This window comes from Eptesicus fuscus, chromosome 1, assembly GCF_027574615.1.
Source record: "Eptesicus fuscus isolate TK198812 chromosome 1, DD_ASM_mEF_20220401, whole genome shotgun sequence".
NCBI classification, from domain to species: domain Eukaryota; kingdom Metazoa; phylum Chordata; class Mammalia; order Chiroptera; family Vespertilionidae; genus Eptesicus; species Eptesicus fuscus.
Genome location: NC_072473.1, coordinates 132846375 through 132860662, shown reverse-complemented (window position 1 = coordinate 132860662; position 14288 = coordinate 132846375). Strand labels below are relative to the sequence as shown.

The 14288-nt window shown below is 40.9% G+C and overlaps 1 protein-coding gene across 2 annotated transcripts in view; it reads right to left on the bottom strand.

Annotated features, from left to right (window-relative positions):
* The window catches only part of MAOB (monoamine oxidase B), a 67613-nt gene extending 62808 nt beyond the window's left edge, over positions 1-4805 (bottom strand). For both annotated transcript variants that reach the window (XM_008153023.3, XM_054714334.1), the window contains exon 1: positions 4706-4805. In XM_008153023.3, coding sequence (XP_008151245.3) covers positions 4706-4751 — 46 coding nt within the window. In that variant the 5' untranslated portion in view covers positions 4752-4805. The remainder of the gene's footprint in view (positions 1-4705) is intronic.
* Between the last annotated feature and the right edge of the window lie 9483 nt (positions 4806-14288).

Here is a 14288-nt window from a genome sequence, read left to right as displayed (position 1 = left end):
TACAATTTTGAAGGCTAGCTCCAATTCTTGGAGGATCTTAGCCAAGGGCCTGCCACCCTCAGATGGTTGAATCTCTTCTCTCAGGCCTGGCAGAAACTTCCTTCTTTCTATTTCAACTTTCCTTTTTTTTTTTTTTTTTTTTTTTAGCAGCTTTTATTTTGAGGACTGAGCAAGAGCCCGCCCAGAATTGCCAAAGATAGTTTCCATGGTTCCACCAGCCCAAACACTGAAACTGAGCCTTGAGACAGAAACCATCTGCTATGGTCCAGTTCCTGGAAAATGCTGCTACTTTGCCAAGACTCAGAGATGACTTGCTTCTTAGATGAGAGACATATCAGTAGGTATGTATCTAGATACTACATAGATTTCTACAAAGCTGTTTCACAACTGCCTTGGAATTTTTCAAACAGGAAAAAAAGAAGTTATATATTAACCAGCAATACCCCCCAGTGCTCTTCTATTTATCTCAATGGGAGTGACTAAAATTTGCTGACAGCTTAAAAAAACTATCAGAGAATTATCAGAATGTACCAAGTTTAATAATTAACAAAGTTTAAAAATCAGAACTAAAATCAGACACTTTTAAATGTAAATCATTGAGTCAGTCACCTAACTAATTCTAAAATTCCGATTTTACCATGTTTCCTATTCTTAACATGATTTGGCAGGAAATGCAAAAGGCTTGGTAGTAAATGGATGTGAATTTCAGATCAAATCAATTGCTACTTTGTTTGGTGTAAAGTTCTGTAATTCAACACATTCATTGAGTGCTAACTGGACCAGGCAGAGCTCTGGGGCTGAGGGTTGGGGGATCTCTGGGAAGGAAAAAAGATACCTTTCCAGGATCCAGAAGCTTATAGTCTAGTGGAAAATAAAGATATTGAATATAAAGACAACCTCAGATATATTGTGGGTTCAGTTTCAGACTACCACAATAAAGTGAATATAACAAGAAAGCAAATCAAGCAAATTTTTTTGGTTTCCCACTGCATATAAAATTTCTGTTTGCGCTATACAGTAGTCTATTAAGTGTGCAATAGCTTTATATCTTTAAAAACAAACATACCTTAATTAAAAATACCTTATTGCTAAAAAATGCTCATCTTCATCTGAACCTGTTGGTAAATATGTTTCCAATAGACTTGCTTAACATAGGCTTGCTATAAACCTTCAATTTGTAAAAAACACATTATCTGCAAAGCACAAAAAAGCCAAATGCAATAAAACAAAGTATGCCTGTAATTACACTAATATATGAACAATTAAAAACTCATGGAAAAGAACAATGTGGAAGTGGAGAGTTAAACAGAGGCATCTAATTCCATCTGGGGGGATTTAAGAAGGCCACCCTGGGAAATGACATTTCAGCTAAGATTAACAAAGTATTTTCCAGTTTCTCAGTTTCCTCATCTCTCTCATCAAACTATGGAGAATGACTGAAATATCTTCCTTCATGTGGTGAAGATAAGCACCCTCTCTTTCAGTCCTGTCCTGGTCCTTCTCTCTTCTCTCTACACTCTCGGTTTGGATCATTTCATTTACTTCAACGGCTTCAACTAAAACTTCTCTGCAAATCCAACTTCTTCCCTGCAGTTTTACCTGCTAGACATCTCTCCCTGCGTGTCCTTCCAGCACCTCCAATTCCAGATGTCTCATCTTTCCCCCAAACCTGCTCTCCTCTTCCTCATGTCCCTCTTTTTGCTAATTCTGTCCATTGACAGATGCCACTTGGTGAATGAAAAATCCTCAGTGTCCATTCAATGACCACAGAAAGTACTAACCCTTTTGAGGATGACATACAAGACTCCCCACAATTCATGCCAAACTACCTTTGTAGTTTGGACCCCTACCAGACTCTCCAACTTTCCACACTGAAGTTCTCAAGGTTTCCTGAGCATGCTACCATGTTCTTTCACATATTTGTGATTTTGTAAATTAATTAATTTTTTTAAAGTCAAAGCTGACATACAATATTATCTTAGTTTCAGGTATATAACATAGGGATTGACATTTATATACCTTCCAAAGTGATTACCACGATAAGTCTAGGAACCATCTGCTACTGTACAAAGTTATTATGGCATTATTGATTATATTCCTTATGCTACACATTACATCCCCATGATTTATTTATTTTATACCTGGAAATGTGTCCTCCTAATCTCATTCACCTTTAAAATTTTTTATTTATTGATAAGAGAGAGAGAGACATTGATTTGTTGTCTCACTTATCTATGCATTCATTGGTTGATTCTTATATATGCCCTGACTGGGGATCAAATCGGCAACCTTGGCATATCATCAGGATGAGACTCTAACCAGCCATGGCCCATTCACCTTTTTTGCATATCTCTCCACTCCCATCCCCTTTGAAGCTGTTCCTTAGCTTACAATGCTTTTTTCATCTAGTCCTCGGGTAAATTCATATTCATTCTTTAAGACCTACTTCAACTGTCACCTCCTCTGTGAAGTCTGCCCAGATTTTCTCAGATAGAGTTTGACATTCTCTCTAATCACCTTCTCTAGAACTTTTGTATGTGCTACTAAAGCATCTATCATCATAGGTCATTAGTATTAATTTTCCATGACTCTGTCTGCCACATCAGCTTGTGAGCACCCCAGGAGCAACAGGCCTGTGTAATTCATCTTTCATTCTCTTGGGGATAAGATGTGGGATAGGAAGTAAATGTTCATTGAATGAATTAATAATGAATGAATCAATGAACGGACTCTTCTTGCGGCACATACTGCTTTCTACTTTATATTGCCTTGTTTGGGTATCTCAAGTCCCTTCCTGGATTGACAAATCTCCATGGCAATAACAATGTAATTCATTTTTTGCATCCCTTACCACAGCCTACCCTAATGTCTATTTAAATAAGTGAGCAAAACACTTGTAGGACATTGTGTCATATGTCAAAATTGCAAAGCTATCTTCATACTCACTTGATCTTCACAATGACCTTAGCCATGACAAATTGATCTAGCCATGAGAAATAGGTGTAATCCTCATGTAGCAGATCGAGCAATTGAGTAAAGCCTTGGAACCCTGCTTTCTTGGTTTTTAGAACAATGCTTATTCCATGTAATGTTCTTGAGAAAAGGAAGATCTGCTCAGAAGGTCCTTGTTTTGAGAGTTTGGGGGTGAGTGTAGAGATTCACCACTGCTTGAAAAAAAATAGCTAAACCCTTATCTATCCTTCCCATATGACTTTAGCATAACTTCCGTGAGCTTGAAGGTTTGGAATACAAATCAGAAAGGGACAAATAAGGGGGTAGAAGAATCTGAACCCTTTAGACATACTTTGGGCAAGAAAAAGACTTTGGGGGCCTGGAAAGAGACCCTTCAGCTTCCATAAGATGGGGTGCTTTATAAGGCAGCATCAAGAGGCACTTAGTAATACGTCTAAAACACCTAGATAGATGTACTTTGAAGTCCAAGTTCTTCCAGGAGAGAAGATATCAAAACTGCTGAAAGAAAACGAAATCTATATAGCCTTGGCTCACCTCAGCATGCTGTTGTGTTTACACATCTATGGACCTGCAGCACTGGGCACAAAGTCTGGCATGGGTGAGCTCGGGAGGGCCTGGCAAACAGCAGTGGTAGCCTGAGGTCTGACTTGAAGCCGAGTAAGGCTGAAATGGAGGAAACTACCCAGTACCAGGAGCAGCACCCAACATCCAATGCCTTGATTTCCTCACCAGGCACAGCACAGTCGGAGCACCTTTGCCCTGCCAGCCTCACAGGGAGCAGGCCAATCCCTGCTCCTGAGATGTGGTCAGAGTCTTAACCAATACATCCTTGGGTGGCCTAATTATTCCTCAAGCACCAAGAGGCCCTGCTAAGCAGGCTGTTCTGGAAGCATTGCTTATTCCCACGGATCCCACCCCATATAACCCGACTGACCCTCCTCAGAGGGACGCTCCCTTCCTGACTCCATCTTTCCTCCTGTGAGAACGGTGCCCCCCACCCCACCCCCTTTTTCTAAGAGGGTAGTCTTTGTCCCCATCCCTGCCAAGCTGGGCCAGAGAGCCAAGTTTTTCCTCACCAGCGGCCTGAGCTACTGGGGGAAGGGGGGGAGGGCAAGAGGGGGTGGAGGGCAAGATGAGGGGAGAAGAGACACTTGCCAAGAAACCCCTGCAGCCCACAGTAGGCCTGTGACAACCATGGAACCACAGGGAATCGGGGTCAGGAAGGTCTTTGGCAATAGATTGCCCCAGAGTCCAACCCCCTTTTTTTCTGAATGGGAGCTGCTCAAGGTCGTTTTCCTGGGGGTCAAGATAACAATCCGTTGTGGTGCATGCCTGCTCCAAATGTGGGTGTGGAGTGTCCAGGTCCGGTTGGAACAAATGACTTACCTTTGCTTGGGGCAAGTGACAGACCTTTGTGCTAACCCGAAGTAGGACTCTCTCCCCTGCCCTCCCCCTCTGCCCTTGCTTCAAATATTACTGCATGCACAGGCTTGGCAACCTTCCAAGGGAGAAATTCAAAGCCTCGGCCCAGACCTTCAACAGACTTCCAGCCCCAGGCTTCAATCCAGGGGCTCACCAAACCTTATCCCTCAGGGAGGGTTCTATACGCGGCGCTCTGGACTCCCTAGATCCTCGCCAGAGCTCAGAGAATCTAGGGGCTCCTGGGCACAGCCCCCGCCCACGGCCGCCCCGCACTGGACAGGGATTGGAAAGGCGCTCAGTCGCAACTGACCTGAAATGCCGCCCCCCACCACGACCACGTCGCATTTGCTGCTCATGGTGCTGGCCCCTCGGTGCCTGCTGCTCTGGTCTCTGGGTCTTGGTCCCCGCCCGCTGTGCTGCCGCTGCCCCCGCTACAGCCTCTGCGGAGCTTTATATTGCCGCCCAGGACACCCGGGAGCGGAGCCCCGCCCGCGGCCCGCGCTGGCGCTGGCCGGGAGGAGCCCCGTGGCCGCTGACACCGCCCGCTGCTCTGCTGCTGAAACCTGGGGGGCGGGGGGGGGCGGTGCTCCTGGGCGAAGAGGTTGCCTGGGGCCTACAAAAGTCCTTCCCTGCAGCTACCATCCCTTTGCCTTCTGCACAGCATTTTCCCATCAGCTTCCCTAGTGCACGACAGGGCTTGGGGGTTAGGAGGATGGGAGATTGAGGTGTCTTCCTCCAGCACCCCAGTTACTTGCTGAATGGAGCAGCAGAGATAATAGCAAATAGTAATCCAGCTCTTTCCAGGTACCAGGCACCTTACTAAGCGCTTTACATTGCAGGATTCCAGTTAAACCTTACAACCCATTTTACAGATGAGGAAAGTGAAATCAAGTAGTGAGTGAGGGGTGAAGGCTAGATAAAAAGCTAGAAGGAAAAAAAAGCCAACAAGATTATGAAACCCACTTTGGCCCACCACACAGTATTGTCATTATCTTGGTATGTACTTGAGTGGGATTCTCATACCTCCCATCTTCCTATCAAATAGACACTTCTCTCCCTCCTCCCTCCTCTCCCCCCCGCCCCCGCCCCATCCTCCCGCCCTTATGCCCACAAATAACTCAGGAAGGCTCCTCCCTAGTATGCAAATGCAGAACTTAAAGACAATCTTAAATTGCCTCACTTTTACAATGATCTAATAGCAAACTGTTCCTTGAGCAAATCGGTATGTCAGTTCTGGTAACTTGTGTCAGGAACCCAGATAAAGTGGTGGTGGCAGGGGCAAGGACTTGGATGGGCGGGGTGGAACTTAGAGCCCTGCCCTTGGACAGCAAGGGGAGCTCTTTATGGCCCTGGAATATGGGTCTGGGGACCTTGGCATTGCCAAACATAGGGGTGATTCCACAAGATTACAGGTGTTTACTAATTGGAAAGAATACGGGCACCCCTATGTTCATTGCAGCATTATTTACAATAGCCAAGCTATGGAAGCAACCCCAGTGCCCATCAATAGGTGAGTGGATAAGGAAGTGGCGGTACATCTACATCCAGGCAGTTGTCCAGGCCTGTTCAGGATTCTACGTTTCCTACGTGGAGTAGCTCCCAAGATCCATCTTCTCCCACAGCATCATGTGGTCAGATGAGGCCTCTAAAAGCAGTGCTTCTCAAACTTGAATGTGCGTCACCCAAGTCCGGGCGTCTGTGAAGCTGCATTTCTTTAAAAAAATTTTTTTTTCTTTATTGATTAAGGTATTGCATATGTGTCCTTATTGCTCCCCCACCTCCCACTCATGCCCCCACCCCCTGTTGCCCATGACTACTGGTTAAGCTTATACGCAAGCATACAAGTCCTTTGGTTGCTCTCTCCCCGTTACCCCCATCCTCCCCTGCCTTCCCTCTGAGGTGTGACAGTCTGATTGATGCTTCTTTGTCTCTGGATCTATTTTTGTTCATCAGTTTATGTTGTTCATTATATTCCACAAATGAGTGAGATCATGTGATATTTATCTTTCTCTGACTGGCTTATTTCACTTAGCATAATGCTCTCCAGTTCCATCCATGCTGTTGCAAATGGTAAGATTTCCTTCTTTTTTACAGCAGTGTAGTGTTCCATTGTGTAGATGTACCACAGTTTTCTAATCCACTCATCTGCATTTCGTTCCTTTCTTCTTTTTATTGATTTCAGAGAGGAAGGGAGAGGGAAGGAGAGATAGAAACATCAATGATGAAAGAGAATCATGGATCGGCTGCCTCCTGCATGCCCCACACTGGGTTTCAAGCCCGCAATTCAGGCCTGTGCCCTGACCTGGAATCGAACTGTGACTTCCTGGTTCATAGGTTGAAGTTCAACCACTGAGCCATGCTAGCCGGGCTGAAGCTGCATTTCTAACAAGCCCCAGGTCATGCTAGTGCTGCTGATCCATGGACCACACACCTTGAGCACATTCTCTTCTGTTGCAGTCCCTCTGCTCCCCATCAGTTCCAGAGATAGCTCCATTCTCCAGAACCTCTTACCTATCTCAAGATGATCCTAATGGCAAGGTATGTGTTCATTATGCAAGCATTTGTGGAACACCTGCTATGCTGGGCCCTGTGGAAGAGGTGAACAAGATGGAGACTGCCCACCTTTAGGACTTAGTACAGACACCACAAAACTAATAGTGATAAAAGAATAATAATAGTGAAAATTTAACAATGCATAAAATAATAAGAAGCATAATTTATTTTTGTGCGTGTTTGTGTCTTTTCTTCCCAAGTAGATAATGAAATCCTTCAGGATGAATCCTTATTCATCCACTCAAGAACATTTTATTGAGCACCAATACTGTGTCAAGCACTGTGGTTATTATTGGAAATAAGCTCTTATAAATAAGAGATTTTGGTAATCCTAAGAAAACAAATATTGAAAAGACAACTATAATAAACCTAATTCATGTTCCAATGGAGCAATGCTCAACAGCTCTTACCAAGAAGCACAGAGGAATGCTCTTTGCCCCAAACAATGTTTATTTGCCTTTCCAACTTGATGAAATCCATGTTTCTTTCATTAATTAAAATGAACTCACTTTCCTTTCATTTTATTTTATTAAAAGACTGCCAAAAAGATAAAAATCTCGTTATTATTTCTTTCTTGCTATCCAGCTTTTCATTAACAGATATTTCAGTGAGTTTCTTATGAAGCCACAGGAGGTTTCAATAAAGAGGCAAGCTGTGTAGAACAGAGTTCACCTGATATTATCTAAGTTTTACATTTTATTTTTTTTTCTTTTCATTTTAGTATTGGAAACTTGACAGGGAATGGAATTTTGAAAAAATATAATATATTCTTTAGAGCTTACCAGTTTCTTTTTCCCAACTTCTATGCTATTTTTTTTTAAACATACACTGGGGGATCAAATGATGAAAGGGTCAGCCATTTCAGCCAGGACAGCTCTTTAACAATGTCAAATCAGAATTTTAACCATTTAACAATTGTAAATTTTAAATTGTAGGGTTTTTGATTCTGCCCAGTGAAGTATCCATCATCAGCTGGATCCTAATATGAGAGTGTCCAAATACTCAGGAAGACAGTTGGGGGGCTTTCAGTGGCCATGGACTTGCTTTTGCCTCAAGGACTTGCTTGAAGAGAATCACATCCTCAAACAGCCCAAGAGTTGGGCAGACCTGACTTCAATCCGAGTTAAAGCCCGTCATGGGACATTAGACTAAAGATTGGCCATTTAACTCAAAAGTTTCTAAGCTGGTTTAAGATACCAAAGGAAAGACCTGCCCCAGGGCCAGAAACTGGATGAAAGTTGAGTTGACAGGAAACAAGCTTAACAGGCTGACAGCTATGCAAATGCACTGAGCTGACTTATAAGCACAAAGTTGAGATGGAAGAGAAATGACTCTTCCTGGCCAAAGACCCAGAGCATAGCTTTCTCTTCTATGACCTAATTGCCATAGCATGAGCAGGACAGGGACAAAGGGGTACAACACAGAGGAGTGGGCCCCACAACATATGAGTCAGGCAAAGTCACTAAGCTATAAAGCCTCAGAAAGGTAGATGTCAAACCTAGATATGTTATAGAGCATGATGAAGAAAAACAAACTGCAGGTGAAACCTAAGTGCTAAACAAACTGTCCAAGGTGATTTTGATTACAATGACTGATGTCAAGACTAAGAATATTTCCATAAGTCATAACAAGACTGGCAAAATAGAGGATAGATGTTGAAGCTGGGCAATAGGTGCATGAGAAATAGATTGTGCTATGCTGACTACCTGTGTGCATTTATAAAAAATTTCAGAATTACAGATTTTTAAATCTGTTGACTATCATTTTATTAAGCATATTTTATGTTTAAATGGTTTGACAATAATTGGTTCATAAATTTGTTTTAATTTGAAAAATATTATACAACTATATTGGGTGATAAAGAATTTGTTGTATTCAAAAGAAATAAAGTTTTTCCAGCTTTCTTATTTCCTATTTTAGTAAGTCATTCCATTTCTTTGTTCTCCACCTGGAATTACCTAGAACAATACAAAAAACAAACAAACACCTTTCTGTTTTCTAAAGGCAGGTGAAAAGTTAATACCTTACAACCTTAAGATGACAGATAATGTGATCCATAGAACTGAATAGACCTTTGGAGTTATTTGGTCTATATCTCTGCTGTCACCTCCCTATAGCAACACACCTAAAGCTTTGGGAACAAGGAGCAAGGTCAGCATCAGGCAGGCCCTAACAATGAGACATGGAACAGCCAGACGTTTCTAAATAGAAACAGGGAGTAATCTCATCTCTGATACCCCTAACTGCTGAAAACAACAGCAACCATTTCTACAGTCAAGATTAGAACACAGGACTCCTGGCTATGAAATACAAGTATAATAAAGCTTAAGTGTTGTGAAGTTGTCATGACATTCTGTGTAATTGTAGTGCCTATTTTTATGATACTTTGCTGTATGTATGACATTTACCAACAAACTCCAGATAGCAAGGTATGCTCAGCCTCCAAAAAGCAATACTGGTAGTTGGTGCTGTAAATGGAAACTCTGACCTGCTGGGCTGAGAAAGGATTTATTTGGCAATGGTTATTTGTTTTCTGGCATTGAAGTCAAGTCATTCAATCAATGCTGAGATTTCAGGAGCAGCTTTGGGTATTTTCAGTCACAATGTTCATTATAGAAGTGGCATTATGTTCATTGATAGCAAAGTGTTAGGTGGAACAAATACTTTTGGTGTTAAATTTCCATGATTAATTATTCAAATAATTGACACTGAAACAAGTTGTTTCCCTACATTATCAGTATACAAAGTCCCTCTGGGTAACTCAGGTTTGGATTGTACAGGACTAAATGACAGACTCTCACCCACTGTATCCTCCTGGAAAAAAAATTCCTAGGGCTTAAATTATCTCCTCTTCATTTTAACATTTCAGAAGTTACATCTTAAGCTCCATCATTTCTTTAGATCACAACTGTTTTAACTAAGGAAGTGACTATGAACTAGAACAAGTAGTTCATTTTCCCTAACTTTGGAGGAAGACTATTTTAACTTTCTGTCTACCTCAAAGGAATAAGACAACTGCTTTTTTGAGTGCTTGAGTACTCACTTCACAGCCAGGCCTTTCTCATATATCCTTGAAAATGGAGGGGAAATATTAGAGAATCCTTGCCCTAAACAATATTTCAAGATTTAGCTAATAAAAATTCAGGATGCTCAGTTACATTTGAATTTCAATGAATTATATTTTGTAATATCAATGTGTTTCATGCAACATTTTCAATATATTCATACTAAAAACTATTCATTGTTTATCTTAAATTTAAATTTAACCAAATGTTCTATGCTTTACCTGGCAATCTTAGTCCAAAGATATTTTGTTCTGGTTCAGGTGGAGAAATCAACACAAAGAAGTCAGTTTGAGAATAATAAGTAGCAGGATATGATCAAATACTAAATTGTGAGGCTCAGGTAAAGGGAAGTGCTAACATATGTCAAAATTCCTCCAACAATGAGCTATTCAAAGAACTCTATCTTTGCAGGTTTCTTCAGCTGTTAGCATAGTAGTAAAGATGTTCAGTAAAGTCTCATGTGTAATGAATGAACAAATAAATGAATACATCAATCAGTGCATGAGCCCTGACCAGGGCCCAGGCTGGGAGGTGCCTGCAACTGAGGTATATGCCTTTGACAGGAATCAAACCCGGGACTCTTCAGTCCACAGGCTGATGCTCTCTCCACTGAGCCAAACCAGCTAGGGCTTAAATGCTTTTTTTAAAACTCAAAATCATCTGACACCAAGAAGGAATAAGATTGAATTTTAGAATTACTTTGGGCTGGGTCAGGTTTTCTCAACTTCTGCACAATTGACATTTGGACAGGAAACATCTTTGTTATGGGGGCTGCTTTATGCATTGAAGGATGTTTAGCAGCACTCCCGGTGTGATGGTCAATTTTATGTGTGAACATGACTGCCCATATTTCTGGATATATGTGTCTGTGAGATTAGCATTTGAATTAGTGCACTTACTAAAACAGATTGCCCTCCCCAATGTAGGTGGACATCAGCCAACTTGTTGAGGGCCTGATAGAGCAAAAGGTGGAGGAAGGGGGAATTTGTCCCTTTTACTTCTTGCCTGCTTGCTTGACTTGGCACATCTCATCTTCTCCAGCCCTCACACTCAAATTTAAGCCATTGGCTCCCCTGCTTCTCGGATTTTCTGATTTGGACTGAATTATACCACTGGCTTTTCTGGGTCTCCATCTTGTAGATGGCAGATTATTGAACGTCTCAGCTTCCATAGTCATGTGAGCCAATTACTGTACACTGAGTGGCCAGATTATTATGATCTCTGAACGCATAATAATCTGGCCACTCAGTGTATATCCTATATAATAAAAGGCTAATATGTAAATTGTCCCCTCGACCAGGAGTTCAACCAGCAGGCAGGCCAGCCAACTGCCCATGTCCCCTCCCTCTGGCCAGGCTGGCTGGACCCCACCCATGAACGAATTCATGCACTGGGCCTCTAAAATATATATATATATATATATATATATATATATATATATATATATCTATATATTTATAGATATAGATATAGATATAGATATAGATATAGATATAGATATAGATATAGATATAACACACACACACACAGAGTGTCCAGATTATTATGCCTTCAGAGATCATAGTAATCTGGCCACTCAGTGTAAATCCATCCTACTGTTTCTCTGGAGGACCCTAATACACCAGACTTCTACCCCACTGGATACCAGTAATACACCTCTCCCCCAACCCCCATTTTTTGTGACAAACAAAACAAAAATATCTGCAGACATTGCTAAATGCTCTCTAGGGGGGAAATCACCTTCTGTTGAGAATCAGTGGCCTAGATCAGTGGTCGGCAAACTCATTAGTCAACAGAGTCAAATATCAACAGTACAATGATTGAAATTTCTTTGGAGAGCCACATTTTTAAAACTTAAACTTCTCCTAACGCCAATTCTTCAAAATAGATTAGCCCAGGCCGTGGTATTTTGTGGAAGAGCCACACTCAAGGGACCAAAGTGCCGCATGTGGCTCGCAAGCCTCGGTTTGCCGACCACTGGTCTAGATGAAAGTATCCTGTACCAGTTGAATTAGATGTTTCAGAAGTCTCTAATGTAATTCTTTTCCTACTCAACTGAGACAAATAAGGGACAATTTGAGCAAATAAAGCCTATGCATTTGAGAAGCTTGTGTCTAAGTTGAATAAAAGTGCTACCAGACATGAATACTGGATAATGAAAAGGCAGATGATGAATTTTATCCATTAAGATCACACATATTCACTTCAAAGCTCCTGATTTCAATGGTCCCAGGTCTATTTCAGCTAGGTCACTCATTGAAATAAGTGCACATGACAAAGGCAAATCTTTACTAGATAATTGCAAGGATGATTACTTTTAATAAATGCTTCTGCACCTACAATTGGAGCAGAAGAAAATTTTCCCATGGTAAAAGAAAAGAAGACAGACCCTTGAAAATCTGGAGTCTCTCCTGAGAAGCATTTCTCCTCAATTAATAAATAGTGTTCTGTCTGTCCAAACACCATCAGAAATTTGCACATTCAAAATCATTCTACCAAAATAGGTAGATCCCATATTATTTATCTCTGGCTATTCTTTTCTAGAGACATTATTTCATCACTTTGAGAAACAAATGCTGCTTCCAGCTACTATTTGAAAGTTCATTAAGGTTTGATTCCTATGGAAGAGATAAGCAAGGAGATATATTCACAATGTATTTTTATTCTGTTTTATTAAATTGTTTTAAGAAATTGGTGGAGTTAGAAAAAAATACTTTTTCTGATAATTTATTAAGTAAAATTTAGTTTGGGTTAAAAATATGGATAAAATGAATTTATGTTTTGAATGCCCACCATTTTAAGTAATTATTAACCAAATATTAGAGGAAACTCTCTTATCCTTGCTTTAAAAAAAACGAAAACATTGAGTGAAAGTTTCATAATGCCGGACGTTGGGCATCATTTAACACCGGTGATCTTGATCCGGCATCTAGAAGGGTTCAGCAATCTGGAGAAAGGGCTGTGTGTAAATTAATTAAGAGTTCAGAGAAGAAACATAATTTTGAAAGGCATATGGTAGGGCGGGGGGAGCAGAGGAGCTTGGCTGAAGAAACCAAGTTCTCCTTGTCTCAGGATCCCTTGCTTTTTATTAACACAGATTGTTCTAAGGCAAGTTAGAGATACACACTTCAGAGGGTAGGGTTTCGTAGAGAAGCATTGTCAGATTGGGGAATTGCCTTTGGCTGTTCAGGTGTTTGGCCAACAGGAGGCAATAACATGTAAATTAAGATGCCCTGAGCTGTCTGGCAGCAAGCAATCATCCTTTTCAGTTCCAGGGAAATGCCTTTAGCCATCCCAGATGATTCAGCCCTTGTTGACATGCTGGAATTGGCTTCCAGAAGTTTCAGGACTCCAACAGATAAATATTAGTTAAAAGAAATTTTCAGTAAAGTCTTTTAATTTTCTTACTCATGGAAACATTAAGTCCTATATAATAAGATATAGGACTTCTAGTTCCAGCAACATGATAAATTATATATATATATATATATATATATATATATATATATATATATATAATGTATGTATTAAATGCCCTGCAAATATTCCCAATACAAATAGCTAAAATCTCTAGATAAACATATAACAGGCACCATATTATGTTAATAAAAGAAGCCAGACACAATGGGTCATGTATTATATGATATCATTTACATGAAATATCTGGAACAGTAAGACAGAAAGTGAGTAGTGGTTGCCAGGAGCTGGGGGGAGAAAGAAATGATGGATTAACTGCTCAACATGTTCTAGGTTTCCCTTTGGGGTAATGAAATGTTTTTGAAGTTGATAAAAGTGGTGGTTGCACAGCATTGTGAATGTGTTAAATGTCAGTGAAATGTATATTTCAAAATGGTTAATTTCATGATATGTGAACTCAATAAAAGAGATAACAAACATCTTTTTAAAGTGCAGCCAAGTTAATAAGAAAGTTAGAGAAACCCACAAGGAGCCAAACTTAGGAGGCAGCTAGAAATACAAATGATCATCTGAAACTACAGCTACAGCTTTCCTTGGGACTTTTGATACTTTTCCTAACCAAAGGAATGGCTTTTTTTAAAAATTGGTTTTTAGAGAGAGAGGAATAAAGAGATAGAAACATAAATGAGAGAGAAACATCATCAATTGGCTGCCTCCTGCATGCCCCCTACTGGGGATCTAGCCCAAAACCCAAGCATGTGCCCTAACCGGGAATCGAACCAGTGATCTCCTGGTTCATGGGTCAACACAACTACTGAGCGACACTGGCCAGGATGTGTGTAGCATAGGACAGAAGGC